This window comes from Mastomys coucha, unplaced genomic scaffold, assembly GCF_008632895.1.
Source record: "Mastomys coucha isolate ucsf_1 unplaced genomic scaffold, UCSF_Mcou_1 pScaffold22, whole genome shotgun sequence".
NCBI lineage: Eukaryota > Metazoa > Chordata > Mammalia > Rodentia > Muridae > Mastomys > Mastomys coucha.
Genome location: NW_022196905.1, coordinates 106,157,570 through 106,180,202, shown reverse-complemented (window position 1 = coordinate 106,180,202; position 22,633 = coordinate 106,157,570). Strand labels below are relative to the sequence as shown.

Below are 22,633 nucleotides of genomic sequence, written 5' to 3'. Positions count from 1 at the left end.
CTCTGCCTGTTGTCTCTGCACTGCTTGTTGTCTCTGCTTGTTGTCTCTGCACTGCTTGTTGTCTCTGCCTGTTGTCTCTGCACTGCTTGTTGTCTCTGCGCTGCACTTACCTTTTTTACATTAAACGAAGGGTGAACTTCAGCCATTCCTCCTGAACAATTATCTTTTTATTTAGCTTTACTGTTTCGCTTTTTAAAAAGTTTAGAACAATTATTTATTCATTTTTTGTCTGTTTTTATATAAGAACACTGTAGCTGTCTTCAGACACACCAGAAGAGGGCATTGGATTCCATTATAGATGGTTGTGAGCCACCATGTGGTTTCTGGGAATTGAACTCAAGACCTCTGGAAGAGCAGGCAGTGCTCTTAACCACTGAGCCAGCTCTCCAGTCAGTACAATTATTTAAAAAGGAATGTTTGAAGAAAAAAATAAGCTTTATTGCAAACCCCAAAGCAACCCGGCTTTTCTTCAAGAGGAAACAGCAATAATAATCAAGTGTGCTGAAAATCCAGGGGTATTTTACTGTTTTAGCTGTCACAGCTGTGGCAGGCTGGGCAGCGGCGGCCAGAGCGAGAGCTGCTTTCTGTGTGTCCGCTTGGTGATGAGCACAGGGGCAGAGAGGTGAGTACCAGAGCCACTCGGGCACCAGGCCGTCAGTCTCCGGCACTTCCTAAGGTCATCAGGCTTCCAGTGACCCTGGAAAGAATCTGTGGCCAGAGTGGGGTATGATGGGAATGCCAGCTTTTCGAGGGATTCAGCCTGGGTCTTGTTCCTGAGCTGGTTTCAGTTGGTTGCATTGAGAACTGGGTCTCACGTGGGCTTCCTCTAAGAGATGTGTGCTCTAGTTAAGTCTCTGTAAAAGGCATGTTCAGGTGTATAGAAATGGTACAGGGTAAAGAGCTGTCTCTGGAAAGAGAGGTTGCATTTAGGGACCCTGTTTGTGAATGGGATGCACTCCTTTCTCCATCTCTTCTCCGGGTTTTGGGGGGACATGAAAACCTCCCAAGGGGCAGGACCATTCTGATCTGTGAGGGGAAGCTATGCTTAAACCTAGCAAGGACTTGCTTGTGCATAGGCGGTTCTTGGGCCAGTATCAGCCAATTCCCTTGGAATGTGCGCTTGGGAGGGAATTACTGTTTTCTCTGGTGTGTTAAATGGCTTCTCCAACTTCCTGTGGAGAGTACAGTGTGCCGACATTCCGAATTGTGTTGTGGATTGTTGAGTTGGGCCCTGGGGTGGAGACCTCTGCTCTGGTGCTGTCTTTGTTCATGCCTCTCTCTCCCTAACCATGCCAGGCCTGTGCAGCCTCTGGGCTGCTTCCAACCCACTCCCTCCTCTCTGAGCACTGTCCAGGCCCTTGGAAACGTCCTAGTCAGGTTTGTGATAACGGCCTTTAAGGGGAACGGGGAAGATTCTGAGGAGGTGAGGCCAGCCAGGCTCCAGTGCCCACCAGCTGTGCTTGTTGGGTTCGATTCAGGGGAGTGGCTGCAAACCCTGACCTCCATCTAGGAGGTCAGCATTGGAAAGTCATTCCCTGGGAATCATTGTGCAAACACGAAGGGCTTAGAGAGCAGCTCACACCCTCTGATCGAGCCCGCTGTCTCCTGGGCGAGATTCCCGGGGAAAATAATCACCTGTGGGAGTTTGCTGCAGTGTTGGGCTTAGCTTCTGACACAGGGTTGCTTGTTGGCCAGGAACTCACCAAGTGGACAATGGTGGCAGGTCATAAGAGTAGCAGCTGGGCACTGGCAGTCCAGCTTTTCTTCTGGTTCTAGGGTCCTCGTATGTGCAAGGATTTAACTGACTGAGGCATTACCACTGTTCAAAGGGCCTAGGGCTAGCCAGGGCTCATACTATCAAATGAAGGTATACCCTTAGTCATGCATTTGAGAAGCACCAGGAAATACTATGTTAGGGATCAGAGCTGCACACACTGGTAACATACCTCGAAATTAAAAAAAAAAAATCTAAATCCTCCCATGTGTGTTAGCATAAACCTGTCTCAGCACTTTCGAGGCTGAGGCAGGAGGATTGCCTTGAGTTTGAGGCTAACTAACTAGGGCTAGATAACTAGACCCTGTCTTGAAAAACCAGAACGGGTTCTGACACACGTCTTTAATCCCAGTACCTGGAAGGCTGAGGCAGGCGGATTTCTGGGTTCAAAGCCAGTCTGGTCTACAGAGTGAGTTCCAGGACAGCCAGGGCTACACAGAGAAACCCTGTCTGGCAAAGCAAAAAACAAAACAAAACAAAAAAACCCGAAAAGCCAGAACTAGCCCAACAACTGACAAATTGGTTCCTAGACAACAGCGTGACCTGGCAGTGTGAACTGGCACCGTGTGGTGTATGCCAGGTTCCTGTTCACATCAGGAATGCCCGCTCGCTGGCTACGTTGGCTGGGTGGCAGAATGCTATGGTCTGTGGGTCTCCGTGCTAGGGTTTAAGGCTGTTAACGTCTTCCCGTGGACCTGTGAGGCAGCTCAGTGGGTCAAAGCTCCTGCTGCACAAACCTCATCACCTGAGTCTGAGACCCGGGACCCATGGTAGGAGAGAAGAGAGTCCCAAAAGTCACCGTGGGACGTCTATGCATGTGTGTACTACAGCACGTGCCGTGTGCATGCTCTCATACACGAATAACTTAAAAGACAAGCCAAACTTGCTGGGTTGAGGGTACAGCTCCGCCGGTAGAGTACTTGCCTAACACGGGGAAGGCCACAGGTTTGATCTACAGGATGGAGTAAGTTGGGTATGATGTTGTCTTAGAGGCAGGGAGAGCATCCTTGATTACGTAGCACATCAGAGGCCAGGTAACAGACCTGTCTCAAAAAGCAAAAATTTCAAACCCACTGCTGCCTGATGAGCGTTTCACAGTTCTCTGGTGGAACTGGAAAAGGCTTCAGGAAGAAGCTGGCAGCAGCTGGAAATACTACCCCACCCACAGGAGCAGGCGCGGCCTAGGCGACCCAGTGTTTGAGGGGACCCTGGTATGCACAGTAGAGAGTAATTTGTTCTGTAAAGGATGGCAGTAAATGTCTTTTTTTTCTTTGGGTCACATGACGAGTTGTCAGAGCCCCAGATAGTGGCTCCTGAAAGAGGTCTCAGTGTCTGGGCTCAATAAAACTTTATTTACAAAGGCAGGCAGAGGGCCAGTGTAGCTTCCAAGCTGTAATTTGCTAGTTATCCCAACCTAGAGAAAACAAGAGGGGACGAAGGTTGCTTGATGACTGGGTTCTCCAGTGGCTGCATTGTCCCAAAATAGCACAAATTGTAGGAAGGAACTGGCCAAGTGGGATTGAAAAGGCGGATGTTTGCTTGCAGGGGGGATGAACTGTAACACTCTTTAGATGCACAGCTGGCCTGGGGGTCTGATGGTTTATATCAGCCTCTGAGGGGCTGTGGTAAATAGTCCTGTTCTGCAAGTCACTGGGCGACACTTGTGAACTTCCTCAAACCCTTTAAGTAACTCTTTTGTGGATGTGATTGTCGGCTGAAGGCCCAGGGCAGCTGGAGAAAAAGATCTTGGAGCTGCAGCCAGAGGGGGAGCCAAGGATGGATCACCTTCTCTATCTGGGAGATTCAGAACTCCATCAGGGATCCAGGAAGTTGTCCTGTGCTGGGGAAGTGCCTGCCCAGGGAGAGGAGGTTGTCATAGAATCCCTGAGCCTCTAAGCTGAGTCTGGGAGGCAGAACCCACCAGGGGTCCCAGACCCTATCTCTCGGGTCAGAGACCAGAGGCAGGGAGAGGCTGACCTGGGCCACAGAGAAGAGCCCAGGGGGCAGGTCCTGCCTGGAGAGAAGAGAAGACTGGAGCAGGGACAGACAGACGGGATACAGACCCTACGGTTATCAAATGTCCAGCTAGGGCCAACACACCGGGAGAAGGAGGTCAGATGTTGCTAGAGGCCAGGGCAGGGGCTGGGGAGTCATTTGCTTTCAGGAGTGTGTTCTTTGGGAGGGTGTTTCCAAGCCAGACTCTTAACAGACAGTCCTCGCTTAGGACAGACAAACTCGTGGTTCCTCAGCTGACCCACGGAAACGTGCTTTTGGAAGCCACGCTTTCCATTTTGATCCACTTTTTGCCTGGGCTGGGGGCGTACCGACCATACTTTCTCCCGGCAGTGTCAGCAAGCCACAGGACGCAGCCAGCTTGGGGTCAAAAGAAGAGCTAAGCACTGTGTTCAGAACATGACACAAGCTGGCTTGACCTGGATGGAGCAAGCTCCCATGGGAGGCCCAGAGAAGCTTAGCTCTGATGCTCAATGGTAGGCAGGGCCCCTTTCCATTTTGGGCTTATCTCAGACTCCCAGTTTCCCTGTCTTGGTCTTCGGAGAGCTGGGGTGACAGGTGTGTGCCATCACACCTGGAGTGCCTACATGTGTGTGTGTCTGAGTGTGGTGCGGTGCCGAATCTCAAACACAGGGCCTCTCATGTGCTAGGTGAGCACTCTGTCACTGTCTGTATCCCCAGTCCTGCCTGTCCTCTTGAATGTCTACCAACAGGTCCTCAGCCCCTGCTCTAGAGTAGGTGCCATTGTGGGGACCAAGGAAAGAATGCACACATTCCAGTGGCATCTGACCAGTGGCTGTGCCCTGGTCACCTGGGACAAGTCTGTGCCTTGCAGCTTGGCTCTGTGACAAGGACATTAATCTCTTCTTGGCTATTCCCACAGTGACGGGTTTGCTCAGGTGGCTTTGAGGAGTCAGGGGCCCAGGTCATGTAGCGAAAGAGGCTGGAAAGGGGTCGGTCCTAGCCCGAGTGCCTCAGCAGATGGTGGCATTCCCAGGACTCGGGCACTGGTACAGCACAGCAAGTGGCTAGTGAGCATCCTGATCCATTTGAAGGCGGCATGACACAGCTGCTGTGCTGAGCTACAGCTAGACTCGGGGCTGGGCTGATCCCTGCTCTCTCCTCAAGCAGTTAGTTAGCCTCCTGGCTCCCAGAGGACAATCCTTGTCTTCTGCCTGTTTCCCACTAGTTCCATGATCACATATGAATCAGGGACCGGGAGGACCCTTATCTAGAGTGGGCAATAAGACCTGAGTGCAACTCTCAGTCCTATGAAATCTACCAAGCAAGTAACGCATGCATGCACGCATGCACGCGCGCGCGCACACACACACACACACACACACACACACCAGACCTGGCTCAGTCCGTTTCCTTCCCTGTTTGCTACCTGGCCAACATGGTGTGTCAATTCTACACTTATACATAGCAAGCGAGGCCACCCAGGAATAAATAGCAGCCAGTTCAGTGTGAGTAGGCTTCTGCTGAGTTCTGGAAGAGACTGCCGTCTCAAATTGGGCATAGCATATGCGACGCGTTTAGACTTGGGTTTAAAAGCATCTAAATGGGCTCCTTGCCATTTACAACAGGTTCAGTGGAAACCAGAGAATCCTGGGCTTCTAACATTGGGTTTGATGACTTTAGGCACCCTCCCCCCACACCCTTGTGTGTGTGTGTGTGTGTGTGTACATTGGTGATTGTGAACCAACACTCTTGCCTTCGGATTTCACCCACCCTCCCTTGCGTCTGCATCATGGCCTTTGGAGTGGGCTTAGGGGTTCCCCTGGTGGCTGACATTTGTACACCATTGATCCCAGCTCAGCAGTGCCCTGGTGTCGCTCTGTTCAACCCACGAAGAAGCTAATTCTGTCTACATGTTCACTATCATGTTGGCACAGCTACAAGATGACTGTGGCCACCGTAGGTGAGTGCGATGTCCACTCTAGGGAAGTTGCCCACGGGTCATCCAGTCTGACAGCAGGGTTCCTGATTGGCTAGTGTTTAGATGGGCACTGCAGCTCCGAGGTCCCTGACTGTCACAAGGATCCAGATCACACAGTGTCATAGTTGTGGATTCTGGGCACCTGGATTTAGCCAGCCTCTTAGTGGGGACCAGAGTCACTTATTTCCTTCATGTATTCTCTCAGAAAGTATTTATGTATCCAACAACTGTGCACTCCGTGCTGTTACGTGATAGGCTGTTGTGCCAGGGCATGCTGGGTCCTATGAACTCTCCATTAAACGTACAGTGAGGATCATGTCCCAGGCTGTTCAGCTGTAGGTCCTGTGGACTTCCTGGACTTCCTGGTATCTGCAGCGTTCTGCAAGTACACATGAGGAGCCAGGCATGTCTGAACTGCAGCCCAAGGGGTGGGCCCAGGGTTCGCATCTGTGTGTGAGCAAGAGGCACATTCCACAGATACAGCCCAAATGCGCACAGGCCCTTCCGAGGCTTTTGGGAGCCTCCAGCAGGTTCAGCGTGTGGATGCTGATGAATAGGAGAGAAAGTGGATGAGTCAACTCAAACCTTTTGGTTTGGTTTGGTTTTGAGAAGGGGTCTCAAGTAGCCAGGCTGGCCTTACATGCCTGATTTTTTTTGCCCCCACCTCTCACATACTGGGATGACAGGTGTGCATCAGCACACGTGGCTGTAGACAACTTGAGTACTCCTGTAGGTTGAGAGCATTGGCTGAAAGGCACCAGTGTTCTTCGGGCAGCAGAACTCCACCTGTACCCCTGTTCATAGGTTCCCCATCCCGTTAAAGACCATTGCTCTTCCTATGTGTTACAACTGCTTGTGTGTGCTTGAGTGTTGTGTTCATTAATGAACATGCACGTGAGTGTGTCAGTGTGTATGTGCATGAGTATATGTGTGTTCATGAATGTGTGTGTGCATGAATGTGTGTGCATACATGAGTGTGTGCATGAATGTGTGTGTGTGCATGAATGTGTATGTGTGCATGAATGTGTGTGCATACATGAGTGTGTGTGTGCACGTGTGTATGCATGAATGTGCATGGGTGTGTCACACATAAAACTAAGTCCCATGGTTGCAGGGGTCTCTAGTTCATATTGGTGTACACAGTAGGTACTCAGTAAATATTCATCTGGGGAGCAGGGGAGGGTTTATCTACATGGACCCAGCACTCTATGCGCACTATGCGTGAATATATAAAGCTGAAAGGCGTGTGAGCCTCAGAGCCGGAGGAGACGCCAGCGGATGCAGTTGGAACCCAAAAGCTTTTGCACCGTCTGTGCGGAAGGAACTCCGGAACCAAGCTGTCCTTCTGTGTCTCCCCAGCCCTGCAGAGGCAGCCTGTGGGCGCAGTCGCCTTCTCCCTGCCGCTTCTACCATGGGCGTGAGTGGATAGCCCATTCGCCATGAGCTGTGACCCTGCTGGCATCCCCAGTTGGCCCCAAGTCCCTTGTACTGGACCTGTCATCTTGGGTGAGTGGGTGCTGAGCTGGGGGCTGGGTGTTTGGAAGGCGGGGTTGCGGGGGGGGGATTTTCTGTCTGTCCTTTGCTTTGTGTTCTGTCCGTGTCCTGGCTGGGTGTGAGTCACCGAATGGGGGCTTTGAGAGAGCACCAGGACTCTGAGGTGAGCAGCCTGGTTTGAGGTGGGAATCAGGGCTTTAATGCTCTGCTAGGGAACTGTACAGATGAAAGACCTCAGGCTCTTAGGTGTCCCAAATATCCCTTCTGTCCCAGGCTGAGTCAAGACAGTGTTCCCAGCTTGGATTGCTGGATCTGTTAGCAGTTAGGGGTGTGTAAGGAAGAGAAAATGCCAAAATCTGTCTGCCTGCCTTCCCCACTGTGAAGGAGCCACACAGGCCTGGGAAGGGAGCTCCTTGCTTAACCAGGTCTCCTGAGCACCTGGAGACCTGGGCCCTCTCCTCTCTGTGGTAGTTAGGAATAGGGTGGCCATCATAGCTGCAGCAGGGTAGGCAGAGAGCAGGGAGACTCATACAATGCTTTTTAGGATTAGAAAAGAGTAAAAAGCTATATTTTAGGGGGGCAGAGTTGAAGCCCCTTGGAGCGGCACACACTTGTAATCACAGCACCTGGTGGGTAGAGGAGGCAGGATGTTCGGAGCTCAAGGTCACTCTTGGATAGGTAGGGAATGTGAGGCCAGCCTTGGCCATGTGAGACCTGGTCTCAAAAATCCAGAAGAACGAAAGAGACTAGGCATACTGGGCCACCGGAAGGACCAGAAGTCTGGTTCTAGCTGAGTAGAACCAGTTGGGAACTTCTCTGGGCCCTGTTTTCATCCATTCCACAAGATACATCATTCTTCTCTCTCTGAGCTATGGGTAGGTTCAGGGGCTACTCTCTGAGCAGACCCCAAACCAGAGCCAGAAAGACCGGCAGCAGCAGCCAGGCTGCCGGGAGGTGAGACCCGACTGCTAGACTGGCATGGAAGGTGGACAGGCATGTGGGTGGAGTACCAGATGCACTTGGCATAGCTAGACCTCCCTCTCACCGTAAGCTCCTCATCCCTCCATTACCACATCCTTCTTAAGTATTAGGGGCTGGGCCTGCTCAGTAGAGGGAGGGTGTGTGTATTTAATGCACGTGAAGCCCTGGGTTTCATCCTCGCCACTGAGAACACATAAACAAAAACGAAAAAGGCACTAAACAGTCGTTCAACTGCAAAGCCAGCCGTAGACAACCGGGGTTTGATGGAAAACAAAAAACCGAAAACCCCAAAGCTCGAGAACTTTTGGCTTTTGAAGGCACTGGGGGAGGTGGGGTAAGGGCAGCGGACAGGGCTACTGCTTGGGTGGCTGTGTGAGCTGAGGATGGCTACTTACCCTCTCTGGGCTGGGTGCTCAGCCCAGGATTGTGCTGAGCCAGGTAAACCCTCAGAACTTGGGGCTTTGCCTGGCCCCTCTAAACAGGAGCAAACCGAGTCGCCATGCCTTTCCAGGGCCCAGCAAGATAGAGGGCAGTGCATCTGGAACCTGCCCGGTGAGATCAGAATCTGGGGCTAAAGTCTGTTTCCCTACACCCTCATCCTGAGATCCTTCAATCACTCTTTGCTAAATTTACTGTTTTAATTTTTTTCTTTTCTTTTAAAGCAGTTGCCTCTCCATTTCTGATGTGCTCAATCCTCATGGAGCTACGTTCGTAACCATGGCAACTCGGGTCGAAGTTGGCTCGATCACATCCCTGAGGGCGGGGCCTGGACTCTGTGACATCAGCAGGGAGGAAACCCTGAAGAGGGCCTACTTTTGCCAGGCTGGGGACATCCCTGGGGCACCCTCCACCAGGATCCTAAGTGCAAAGAGCCCCCTCCAGACCCGTCTGTCCCCATTGCCCATTGCTCCCAAGCCTTTCTTTAAGGAGCAGGTGCCTGAGGGGAAGGCTCCTGTCAAATCCTCGTGGCCTGGTGCCACCCAGCCCTGTCCTTCAGCCCAGACTGCTAAGGAGGAAGCTAAAGTGGACTTGGGTAAAAAGATGCCGAGCTTAGCTGGTGAGGAGGCAGACAGAGGGGAGGCCCTGCAGAATGGCCCTTCTGTACTCAGCAAAGCCACATTCCTGAGATCTGGCCCCAGCACCATGGGCCTTTTTGAAACAACCAAAGCTGGACCCAGCCTGGGCAAAGGAACCAGTGAGGGGAGCCGGGAAGCCAGCTCCCGGGCAACCCAGGCGTCTCCCTTAAGTGCCAGGCCTGAGGTGGCTACCAAGCCTGCACTGCCTGCTCGAAAACCCCCAGTGACTCTGCCCCGACCAACCTCCTTGTCGCAGGACCCTGGGTCCATTGTATCCCAGGGGGAGGTAGGCCGAGCCCAACCTTTGCCAAAGGCCCGCAGTGTGGAGGATCCCGCTGGACAGGCTCCAGAGGCCAAGCCACAACTGAAGAGACGGCCCATGTCAGCTGTGTTCAGCGAGTACCTGCAGCCCCCAAAGCCAGGCTCGGGTGGGATGGTAGTCATGGGCAAAGTGCCCCCTACACCTCCCGAGAAGACGTGGGTGAGGAAACCCAGGCCTCTGTCTGTGGACCTGACTTCCATCTTTGAGAGTGGAGACATGTTTCTGAAGAAGGTGGCTAGTGAGCAGAGCACAACAGAGCGCCAGGGCCCAGAGAGAACCAGCATGGAGCCCAGGGGTGATGCAGAGAGTCATGCCCGCATGGATGCCATGCCTCAGGACCCTGATGTAGACTTCCAGGAGCTGGCCAAGAGGCTCCAGGCACGGAGGGAGAAGTTAGTTCTCAAGCAGACAGAGACAGACAGTCCTGGGACTCCAAGGGCCAGGGCCACCCCTGGAGATGACCAGAGTCCCCAGGAAGAGGAAGCCATGTCAGGCCAGCAATCAGAGAAGGTGCAGGAGTCCCCTTCGCCCAGACCTGGAAGAGCCCTGGGGCTGACAGAGGTCAAGGGTGGAAGGTTTGACCTGGAGGCTTCTGCGCGTCCAGAGAGGAAGCCCGCAGGAAATGTCAGGAAACGCCTCAGTCTGTTTGGAGAAGATGGCGCTGTGGCCTTGGCAGTGGAATCTGAGCCCACCCCCGTGACCCTGGAGTCCCCATCCACAGCGCCAGAGCCTTCCAGAGCTGGTGTGAACGTTCAGGCTCGGATCAAAGGCTGGATGGTGGAGAGTGCAGGGGAGAAGCCAGAGGTCAGGAGAAGGGCGTCCCAGGCACGGCCTTTGCCTGCGGATTTGACCAAACTGTAAGTGGGCACACCCTATAACCACGCACAGCCTCAGGCTGCCTCAACACCCACTGGAGAGCCCAAGGCTAGGAGAACACTTAGACACGAATCCCACCCATTGCCCCAGGGGGAGTGATACAGTGATTCCTCTTAGATAAGCAGCTGAGGTGAGGAGATGGTCAGGTTGTCCCCAAAGCTGGGCTCAGTTGGCACTCCACAGGGAGCTGGGTGGGAGGTGGAGTTCCCCTCTCACAGGTGAGAAAGAAGGCAAGGCTTTAGGGGAGCCAGAGGGAGTCTGGATCCGGTCCAGTTCAGCCTGGTTCTGTGGCTGAGCCGTCCATAATCTGAAAGGCCAGAGTGCTCTTTAGGTTAGATCAAGGATGGAGTGTGCCTCATGGGGGAGCACTCAGGGTGTGCAAGGACCCCCAGCATTGTGCACATTCACAGTCGCATACATATACACACATACTTACATACTCATACACACATCCTCATGTACACACCCCCACGTACACCCCACACTCACACACACATACTTACACACTCATACACCCATCCTTTCATACACACACTCAGACACCTCCTACACATACCCCCCACACTAACACACACATCCACATACACCCTTCACACTCACTCCCACCTCCCCCCCCACATACACACACATACACACACACCCACATACACCCCTCACACTCACCCCCACCTCCCCCCCCACACCCCCACATACACATACACACATACACACATACACCCACACTCACTCATACCCCCACACATGAGCATACTCTCCCACACTCACATATGCTCACACACACTTATACAAGATTAGTTCTCAGCATTTGTGATAAAGAACAAACCAACAGCGCCTATATGACCAGGCCATTGGCTGATGTAGCCCAGGCTATCTCAAATTCTCTAGGTAGCCAAGGATGACCTTGGATTCCATATCCTCCTGAGTCTACATCCCTAGAGCTGGGGTCAAGAGCTGAAACCCCACCAGGACTTCCCAGCCAAGACTGAGAGAAAAACTCTAGAAAGAATGTAGACAGCATCCTCCATGGAGGAGCAAGCCCTTGGCACCAGAGCCCTGGGTACACAGAGTCTGCAGCTGAGGTTAATGCCAGCACTTAACATGCCACGCCTCCCACACCTCCCATGCCTCCCGACTTGTTTTCCACGGTGGCCACAGCAGGGAAATGTCACCGGGCCTGATCTACCCTCCATGTTCTGCTCACTGCCTGTGTGCTTCCACTAGGGTGGACTCTCAGAGCCAGAGTTAACACTCAGAGTCCGGGGAATCAAGCTCAGGTCATCAGACTTGGCAACAGGCTCCTTTACCCGCTGAGCCATCTCACGGGCCCCATGTCCCAGGGATGCTGGTCCTCTAGGAGGGTTGACATGTTTGTCCTCCCCAAGCTAAGATGACAGATGCCCAGGGCCTCTCTGTGCCATCCAGTTGCCTGGGGCGGGGTAGAGGGGAGCCACATGACTATGTGGCAGATGGGGAGACTGAGTCTCTGAGATTAGGAATGCTCACGGCCCCCCAGCAGTGTGGATTGCGTGGTGGGGCCCATTCCAAGTGTTCCGACTCTTCCCTTTTTTCCTTTTTCCTTCCTTTCTCTCTATTCCTGAGCCCTGAACCCTAAATACTGTATAGACACACTGTGCCTCATGTATGAGTATGTATGATAGGAATGGAGAGATTTGAATCTCCTCCTCCCCCTTATAAGTAGGGAAACAGAGAGGGAGACCGGCTTGGCCTACCCAGAGGCAGAAGCAAGCCCATGTCCCCACCTCGTCCGGGTCTCATGGCTGCTCCGTGGCCGTGGGTGAGTGTTGTGCCCACAGTTGCTGAGGAGAACCATCAATTATCCTGCCTGGGGCTTCTTTGTCTTCCCTAAACGCCTTCGCAGAGTTATTAGGGTCATGGCTTGCCTCTTAGGTCTGCCCTATAAAAAAGGGAAGGAGATGTTAATTATCTCTGCTTTATAGACAAGGACAGAGAGGCTCAGGTGAGGCCAGAAGCCACACACACTCCCACAAGGTGGGAGTGGCATCTGGAGCAGCATCCAGGCACCTGCTTCTCCCCGGTGGCAGGCTTTCTACACAGACATGCTCTGCCTGAGGTATGCCCTTGCCACCAGGCCCCTTCTGTGACTAGAAAGGACACATTTCTTTTTCTCTAAGGAAGCTGGGGAGGTGGCCAGACTGATGCCTCCCTGGGCCCTCCCGTGTGAGAACAGTGTGGGCTTCAGGGAGTCTAGGCTTGCTGATCTGCTCTCTGTGAGTAACTCCCGTCTTTGTCCCAGGTTCTCAAGGTCAGCTTCGAGCAACGAGATTGGGCACGAGAAGTGTGCCACAGTGGGTGGCGAGCTCCCTGGGGAAAGGAGAGAAAAGGTAAGCGTGTCATTGGCTATCTCCCTTAGACACTTGTGACCTGCCAGGTGCAGGCAAAGAATATCGGAATCTTGTCACCGTGGCCACTGCTATGTTAAAGTCCCTACTTCCTGGGGGTTGAAGGCTGTGAACCGAAATGTTTGATGGCATGTCTTATTCCTGTTATCTTTCTATGCAATAACCTTGAGGGACCACCATCTTCTTAAGCGGCTTTATCGAAGCCCCTGGTGGGCAGAGGCCGGCAGATCTCTAAGTTTGAGGCTATTCTGGTCTACATGGTGAGATCTTGTCTCAAAAAACCAAAAACTTGGGAGAAATCCCACCCAGCTCTGCTGAGATTCTTCTCATCTGAGTGAATCTGCACCCAGTAACAGGAGCAGCTCAGGTGCCAGAAACCATTTCTCTTTGACATGGCTGGTAAGAAGGAGCTCGCAATCACGTGCTCCAGGTAACTGGTTTGTGACTGATGATCTCTAAGGTGTTACTTTCAAAAAGACATCTTTATTGAGGTGCAATTGGCAGGCTTAATGTGGATTTAAAGCGCCCGGGTGAATGGCCCTCCCACCTGTGTCTTCCCAGCCAGCTGTTGCCACACAAGAGTGCACCACACCCAGATGCCACCCCGGCCTCGCTGATGCCTCCGGCCTGCCCTTCCCAAAGCTGCCTAGACCAGCTTTGTGCTCATACAGACTGGTTTCCATTTCCTAGACTTGAAGACCAATTTAACTTGTTATGCTCATGTGTCCCTCTCACTGTGTGTGCTCTCTGCTTAAGCTCTTCACTCAGAATCATTTTTCTGAGATTGGTCATGTTGTAGCCGTTTTCATTGTTGTATGGTATTCCATCGCAGAGGTGGACCACAATTGGCTTTGATATCTTCAGCTGGTGCTGGGGTGGTTTTCAGTTTGAGCCATTAGAAATGAAGCTATACCTGCAGGCAGTGGTGCATGTATGTCACCTCAGAGCTCAGAAGATGGGGCAGGAGGGTTATGAGTTCTAAGCCAGCTTGAGAATTCGTGCATGTGCACATACACATGCAAGCACACATGCATGCACACACATAATGCAAGCACAAATGCATGCACACACATGTACACATACATGTACACATGTGCACACATGTACACACAGGGTGTACACATGTACACGCATGGGCACATACACAGGCATGCACATATATGCACACATACATGGACATACACACATACACATGAGTGCCCCCCAAGACAAGTTGAACATTTATGAATAAGTCTGTACATCTTGCCCTTTTCCTCTCCTGCTTCCCCAACCCCTCTGATATGTGGACTCATGTACCTCAGGCTAGCCTCAAACTGACTGTGTAGCCCAGATCTTGATCTTCAATCCTTTGCCCTGGCTCTCAAGGGCAGGATCCCAGGCGTGCACTGCCACACTGGGTTTGTGCAGTGCCGGACATGGGGCTTTGTGGATCTTGGTGAGGATTTTACTAACTGTTCCGCAGCTAGCCCAGTTTGCTGTTTTTCTCTTGGGTAAAATGCCTAAGAGCAGCCTGGCTGAGGCTGTGTTTGAAGCGGCTTACTCCATCTTTGAAAATAATCTGAGAACTTCTTCCGAGGCTGTGTCCCTCTCACTGAGCCTGGGAGGGCAGCGATGGCCACCCTGATTGCCTCACAGAATCTGAGGCAGAGCAGAGAGGGTCTCGGGAGGTGGAAGTAAGTGTGGGATGGAGCGTCCTAAATCTCAGAGCTTGAGGGGCATTTCTGTAGATTTTGGCTATTAAAAATTCTCAAGAAAGATGTTAATACAGCCCCTCTTTACATATAACCAGGGACCCTCTCTATACGAGAGATTGTCTGGTGATTTTTAAAGATTAGGATACAAAAACAGATTGGGAAGCATGATGGTCTAGCCTGGGATACAATAAAGCATGATGGCCTAGCCTGGGGTACTCAGTGACATCTTGTCCCCAGATCACTCACAAGCCTGCAGTATTGGCTGAGTTGTCTCTTTGTTGTTCCTTTGTATCAGCTTTGTCTACACTCTCTGGCCTTTGATATTTTAAGGTGGGGGCTGGGAGAAGGCTCAGTGGGTGTGGTGTTTGCTGTGCAAGCCTGGGGACCAGAGTTCGAATCCCATGCCCATGAGAAAATGGAGGACATTGGCACCCCATAATCCTAGAGCTGAGGCTGTGGAGACGAGGATCCCTGGGGCTCGTTGTCCAGCTGGCCAGTCTAGCCTGGTCAGCAAGCTCCAGGTTCAGTGAGAGACCCTGTTAAATAGAATGGGAAATGGTTGGACAACCAGCACTGACCTTTGGTCGCCACGTGCATGTGTGCACACACATCAATGTGTCCCTACTGTTGAGGTTTTGTCTTTGACTATCAATTGTAATGTTAAATGCGGCCCCAAGACCTGGGGTCCGCACATAGACCCTGGGACCCTGCCCCCAAGTTAATTCTGACTGGTGAATAAAGATGCCAATAAATAAACTAGTGACTAAAGACAGCCAATAGCTGTAGGTGAGGTTTGGGTTTCGCAGGCTTGGGGAGAAAGAGGACCAGGAGGAGGAGAGGAGGAAGAAACCACCATGGCTGAAGAAGAACATGCAGGAGGGAGGAAGAGAGTGGCTTTGGGCTAAAGGCCAAGAGAATGGGGCCTGGGGGGCTGCCCAGTTGGAGCTAAGAGCAGCCCAGATATAACATAGTACATAGTAAGTGATAACTTGGGGTTACTGATAGGAAAGTAGATTAGTCCAACAGCGTGGAGGGCGGGCAGCTGCCCAGCTCTTGTGCTGCCTAAGGCTATTTAAAAATATAAAAGCTGTGCACATCTTTCATCCAGGAACATAAATAATTTGAGGCAGGGATTTTTAATATTTTTTTCACCACACCTACAGAACGTTTTATAGTGTCTTGTTATTTGTTTTTTTAAATCAAAGTTTTATTTGTTTTTATTGATATGTAGAGGGGGATCCCTTGCCCAGCATGTGGTCAGAGGGCCACTCGATAGAGTCCAACCTCTCAGCTTTGGTTCTAGGGATGGATCCCTGGTAACTGTGGTCACCAGGCTGAGCTGAGCCATCTGGAAGGCTTCTTGCTCTTCTGATGGGTCAGCAGCGTTATTTGCCTGTCCAGTTCCTGTGCACTTCAAACCCTTAATGTCATCTTCTCTTATTTTTCAGCTTAAGGAAAGGCATGGTTTGGATGGAGCCCCTGCCACAAATAGTCCATGGAAGACTGGGGTTTCCGGGAAGTCTAAGCAGACAGAGCTCCAAGATGCCTCTGACCAGGAGGGCCCCGACAGGTATTGGAGTGCTCGCTCATCGGGAGATGAAAGTCCTTCTGAAGTCAGTCCAGAAGATGATGGAAGCTTCCAGAAGGTGTGGGCCACAGTGTTTGAGCATCGAGTGGAGAGACACACAGTGGCTGACCAGGCAGGCCGGTGTCTCTCGACCGTACCCCCTTGTGATGTGGCTGATGCGAGGCCAGTTCCCAAACCCAGGCCTGAGAATTGGCCAGGGAAGGAGCCACCAGGAGTGACAGACAAGAGAGACCGCTCCAAATTGTCGGACCATGCTGACCGGGGGACACTGGGACGAGCTGCCCTTGTGGATGTAGAGCCAAGACAGTATCCCACACCTGTCCCTGAGATACACCCCATGGAAGAGAGGCACAGCCGCTCTGCCCCAAGGCATCTGGAAAGTCCCCCTGTGTCCCAGAGGGTCCAGCCCAGGTATGACATTGTGCATGCCTCGGGGGAGCGTGCACACAGCGAAGCAGTGTCCAGGGTACCCGAGGAGAAGGCGGTGACCCTGCGCAGCGGCAGACCGCGGCTCTCGCTGCCGGGTCGGCAGCTATCCCAGGAAGTCAGCCCTTCTTACCTGGAGTGTTCTCTGCAGGCTAATGGGGGTGCCGTTCAGAGGGCAAGTCTGATATGGGAAGCTCGGGGTAAGGAAGGCAGTGGACCAAAGCTGGACTGTCAACAGCCACGGGATATATTTGGGGGCACTTGCCAATCTCCCAAATGGACGGGAGGGGTGGTGGCAAGCTGGCACGGCAGCGCCGTGGTCAGCAAAGATCTCAGTACTGTCCAAAGGGGTCCACCCTGGAATGTCTCTTCAGGTCCTCCATCCAGGGCCAGCATTGAGCCCTGTGACTCCCAAGTACAGGCAGGGCCGGACTCATTGTCCTCCCAGAGAGCTCCCCTCATGGTTGCCAGTGAGGATAACCCAAGGCTGGCCCAGGTGTCCCAGCCTGAAGTCAGAATGCGGAGGTCCAATCCCTCGGAGCCGAGGGTGGACAGGTTGAGGCGGCGGACGTTGCCCCATGATGTGAAGTTTGACTCCTTCAACCTCCTTGTGCCAGAGAATGCTTCCAAAAGGCAGCAGAGACCAGCAGATGGTCTGACTGCCCCAACCTGTGCCTTAAAGAGACCTCCATTGTCCCACCAGCAGGCACAAACTCAGGAGGTGACATCAGATGCCTCACAAGGCAGAACTTTCCTGGTGGAGAAGCCGGGGCCATCTGCAGAGCCCACTGCAACTTTTTTTGCAGTGACGTATCAGGTCCCCAGTATTCAGAAAGCCAAGAGTGTGGTTAAGTCAGGGCCTGAAGACGTGCTGGAACCTTCCAGAAAAACGCCTCCACCTCTGTCACCTCGCTCTGTTGTGTCCGTTTTGGCTTCTCCTGGCCATGAAGAGTCATGGTCTCTCGACAACAGCAAGGGCTGTGCTAAGGAGAGAGAGTACAAAGAAGTGTGGAACCTTTCCAAACACCCGAAGTCCACAGACCAGCCCGTGTCTGTAGGGGACAGGACCCCGGATCCTCCCAGGGACAGAATCATTGATGTGGATACTCTGCAGCTTCATCGAGGGTCAGAAGAGAAGGCTGTGAAGGAACGCAGGATCGGGGCATCCTCAGACAGAGATGCCCCGAAGGCTTCCCCAATCCTGAGGCAGCGGCCCAAAAGCCTCCTGGTGAGGAGGAGAACAGAGGTGATCAGTGAAACATTCCCAGGGAAGATGAGAGACGGCTACAGATCTGGTGTCCTTGACCTTGATGCTCTGATGGCTGAGTACAAGGAGCAGTCGAGCAGGATTCCCAGCAAGGTCCAGGGGCAGCAGGACAGCCCTCCTGCGGAGCCCAGCGGCTCTCCTCAGGAGAGATCAGGTTGGCCCAAGGAGGCAGAATGGAGACGGAGGAGCCTGAAGGAGGCTCCCCAGTCTAACAGTGTTGGGCAACAAACAGGGCCCTCTGTGAAAGCTCTCCACTCCCCTGGCCCCAGCAAGCAGCCAGCAGAGCCCCTAGGGGTAGCCATGGCCACCAAGTCTGGCTTGCCACTGTGGGCACCACCACACTCTGCTTCTGGAGAAAACTGTCCCTCGCCTTCTCCTGTCCCTGCTGGTTCCAGGAGGAAATCTCTGGGTGTCGCCGAGTTTGAGGGCAAGCCCTCCTCCAGTGAGCACCAGGTTACAAAGCATAAGCAAGATTCAGGCAAGTCTCAGGATCCCGGCAGCGGGGACCCAGTCTCCCCCAGGTCACCTCCCTCTGACTGGAAGAGAAGGGCTCCAAGGAGATCCACTGCTCAGGGAGTGGAAAGCAATGGGGTGCAGTGGGGAACCCCCCCACACAATTCTGTCTGGTCACCACTGGACATCAAGAGGGCTTGCTCAGAGAAGGGCCCGCCAGCCAGGATCCAGGAGGGCCTGTCCATCATGCAGGACGCCAGGCAGCGGAGACGGGAGCAGTCTAAAGGGAAGCCGGACCTCCCTGTGGAGACTCCCAAGGCTGCCATGGGACCCTGTCAGAGGGATTCGAGGAGGCTGGAAGGCCCTAAGGTGGGTACAGAGGCACTTGGAATTTTGTCATAAAGTTTTTAAGCCTCAATGTCCAGGGTCTCAAGCTCAGATTTCACGTGGGTAGGTATGTGACTGAGTGGAGGTGCCACTCTAGGGAGTGGTGCAGACTGCAGACTAGCAGCAGGAGTAGCTGTGCTTGCTTCCAGACTCTAAGGGTTTTTATTTTATGTACGTGAGTACACTGTTGCTGTCTTCAGACACACCAGAAGAGGGCATCAGGTCCTATCACAGGTGGTTGCAAGCCACCATGTGGCTGCTGGGGATTGAACTTAGAACCTTTGGAAGAGCAGGCAGTGCTCTTAACCACTGAGCCATTCCTTTCTTTATCATCATCCCCTTCCCTTCCCTTTTACTGGGTGTGGCATGGGAAAATAAAGCTAATCCTTGCTCCAGCCCTGCCTCCACCCCACCCCAGCCTCAGCCCATTGGCTATTTTATAACCTGTGATAGAATGTAACATTTATTAAGAGAAATCCATTTTCAGGTGTTACTCTGAAACAAGGTAGCTTGCTAGGAAACTTCATTCTGTCCTGGCTGTGCTAAACCCCTGGCTCTGTCTGCTTGGCCACGGGTTGTGGGCTCAAAGCTTAGCCTGGGAGTTGGACAAGGGAGGACATTTTGTGTGAGCATCTTGTAGCATCTGCTTGATGCCACCTTGCCCGTTGTCCTCATCAGAGCCAGCACAGCTGTGCGAGCTTCCAGAAAGATCTGTGCGGTGAGCCCAGGGTCTGACAAGACAGCTCACTCTGGCTTGGGCTGCCCAGAAGCAGCCTGTCTTAGGTCTCCTAGGAGGTGACCTGAGGGAGGACCGGCTGTGGACTGGGGAAGGTGGCAAGAATTACCAGTGTGGGCAACTGAACCCGGTGCCCGGGAAACCTCTGGAAAGCCTGTAGCACAACTGGGTTGACCTGGTCAAGGGTCGGAGGGCCAGGAGTGTGTGTTTTCTGTTTTCTCCCATTGTCATCCATGTCTGGGCCTTTGAATATGGGACTTGACCATTCTGCGTATAGTAGGGCAGCTCTGCACATAGTAGGACAGCTCTATACCAACTCATGTATTGGCATGTCTCGAGAATCGAGCAGGGAGCTGACAAGGTGTAAAATAAGACAACCCAAAAACAGGGCTCAGAGAGACCAAGGAACCTGTTATAGGTCACACAGCAAAAGGCCAAGATGCTTGAACCCAGTTCTGGCTGGGTCCTATGAGATGACAGCCACTGTGAAAAGTGGGGAGGGAACGGGAAGCCTCGTGCAGCTTAGGGAGCTTTTTACCTCAGTGGGTGATGGGGCCCTGGAACCCACAGTCAGGAAATTTCTTGATGCTCAATGAGGCACCAGAGGAGTGACCTAGGAAGGCATCCTGGAGGAGGCACTGGTGGGTGAGCTGGGGAGCAGAGCATGCTGGGAGATCTGGAGGCTGGAGTAAGGCCCACCTAGCCCTTGCTGAGCAGTTCCTCAGAGGCAGCAGCCTAGCCTTCAGTGTTTCCTGCTGTGACAAACCACCCCAGGCTGGGCACTTTATAAAGAACAGAGACTTATCTCCCACAGTTCTGGCTGCTATGAATCCTCAGCCCATGGCTGGCTTGTTCTTGGTCTTCCCTTCCACTAGTCCTGGAGTTTTCAGGATGTGTTTGCAAAGTTGAGCACAGCCAAGGATTACAGCAAAGTTTCTCATCCCCAAGTCGGTGGGAGAGGAACTGGGGTCTAGCTGTCAGGGACAGGGGCGCCACGCAGAGGGACCTGTGAGGACACTGTCAGCTTTGGCCTCAACCTGAGGATTGTCCTTGAGTTATGGTGTGGAGTGGAGTGTGTGTGTGTGTGTGGGGGGGGGGGGGATTGGTGCTTTGAATCTGCATCTTTCCTCAGGAGCTCAGGCTTGCTCAATGTCACATGCAAAACCTTCCATTCTTGCACTGAGCTCCTCCCTCTTCCAGTTTGGGTTCTTCCCACACCACTCAGGTGTGACAGCAGCTCCCTGCCTCAAAGCCCCGCTCTGTTGGGAACCCGAAGCTGCATCAGGGTTGGGCAAGGTTTGCCTCTGGTGGTCTCACCCAGTTCTCGCCCCACCCCACCCCCTCCACTGCCGTTGCTGTGGGAGCAGCCCTAGCGGAAGAGACAGTGTTCCGCTGGAATGTGACACTCCTGAGGCTCGCCAGCACCTCGGGTCCCACTGGCAACAGGAATGCCTGGGCTGCGCAGGGGTCTGGATGCTGCCCAGAGTGCCTAGGCCCCAGGAGGGCTGGTTGTCAGGGATCAGCTTTCTCATGGCGGAGGGAATCCACAGACCAGCCTCCTGCTTCCTGCTTCTGGCCTCTCTCCTCCTGGAAGGCTTGTTTTGTTGTTGTTGAGTCAGGGTCTCCTGTAGCACAGGCTGCCCTCAGAGTCCCAACCCTCACCCCATTATTGGGCCTCCTTTCCTCACTCTGTTCCTGTTCTTAAAGATAAAAAACAATCAAATGAGTGAAGACAAAAAGCCGCAGAGGTGCTTAGAACACTGGTTGTTAAAAATACAAACCTTACAGGGCAGAGAGAGAGGGGAACGTTTGCTTGGGAACGCTGGTAGGAATGTTCCAGCCCTCGGGACTTTCCTGTGTGTCTCAGGAATTAGGAATATTCCCTAGGTGTATATACACACATATGAAACACACCACATAACACACACACACACACACACACACTTGGGCACACGTGTGTGCACACATACACGTGAATGCACGTACATTCACACACACACATGTAGATACAAGTGCATGACACACATAGACCCATGTACACACATCCACAAGTACACATGTGCATGAGTGCGCGCATACACATGGGTGGGCATGTTTCTGTTCTGGATGCATAGGCAAATTTCATCCCTCAAGGGACTGTGGAGTATGGGGGCGAATTCCCCACAGTGGTTGACTTCCAGGCCTCATGGTTCAGACTCATCTTCCTAGCTGCCCAGGAGGCTGAGGCAGGAGAATCACAAGGCCAGTCTTGGTTATTTAGTGAGACCCTGTTTCAAATGAAAAGTCAGAGGAGGCCTAGGGGTGTGGCTCAGTGGCACAATGCTTGCCTGGTGTATATGTGAGGCCCTGGGTTCTAGCCACATATTCAAAGGGGAGGCCTCTCCAGGCCCGTGAGCTCATACCCACTAAAACAGCTTTGGTTGTGTCTGCCAGGCAACTGAGCCTACACCCACAGTCCTCTGAGGACACTTTGCTGTCACTCTGGGGAGGACATTGTAGTTATTAGGCAGAAATCAGAGCTGCCATTTAGAATTCTCCAGGGAGCAGGACGGCCCTGTGCAGAGGGAGCTGGGCCACGGTCCACTCTGCTAGAGCCGGGAGACACGGGGCTATAGTTAGTCTGAAACAGCATTCTGGGGGAATGCTTACACTCTGTGGGGTGAAGATATTTTACTACTGGCCTGAGATTGAGGGTTAAGGAAGGATGCTCAGATCATCTTTTGTGGCCCGGACTCTCTTGGGATTGCTTTCAGAAGCCACAAGGATTGTGAGGTGTAGCCTGGTTTTTGTGTCCCTTCCTATGGGAGAGAACATTTTGGTGTTTAGTGACAGCAGGGTACAATGCAGAGAATCCAGAATGGGAACCAGGGTGGGGGGCATCCAGACCACTTAGGCTGAAATCTCTGGTGTTAGCCTTGACAGGTAACTTTGGAGGTTCCCCCTCCCTGGACCGCTCCCAGGGTTGAATCTCTGCTGAAATACACCTGCTGTTAAAATCCTACAATGTGGGTAAGCGTGAGGGCCCAGTCTCCTTGATGGAGGTCTGGAGCTGGCTGTACAAAGCCCTGATCCAGTCTGAAAATAAAGGGAGAAGGTGAGATGGCCCATGGCACATATCCCCCTCAGTACACACACATACCCCTTTTGCACATATCCCCCCTCAGTACACACACATACCCCTTCCGCACATATCCCCCTCAGTACACACACATACCCCTTCCGC

At 52.8% G+C, this 22,633-nt stretch overlaps 1 protein-coding gene across 2 annotated transcripts in view; it reads left to right on the top strand.

Annotated features, from left to right (window-relative positions):
• Positions 1–22,633, top strand: part of Kiaa1671 (KIAA1671 ortholog) — a 137,675-nt gene that overhangs the window by 23,086 nt on the left and 91,956 nt on the right. Inside the window, exons 2-5 of one of the 2 annotated variants that reach the window (XM_031337431.1) lie at positions 7,089–7,235; positions 8,870–10,459; positions 12,754–12,841; positions 16,002–18,656. In XM_031337431.1, the coding sequence (XP_031193291.1) occupies positions 8,922–10,459; positions 12,754–12,841; positions 16,002–18,656 (4,281 nt within the window). In that variant the 5' untranslated portion in view covers positions 7,089–7,235; positions 8,870–8,921. Of the gene's footprint in view, positions 1–7,088; positions 7,236–8,866; positions 10,460–12,753; positions 12,842–16,001; positions 18,657–22,633 lie in introns of both variants that reach the window. The other variant, XM_031337432.1, reaches the window with a different exon arrangement.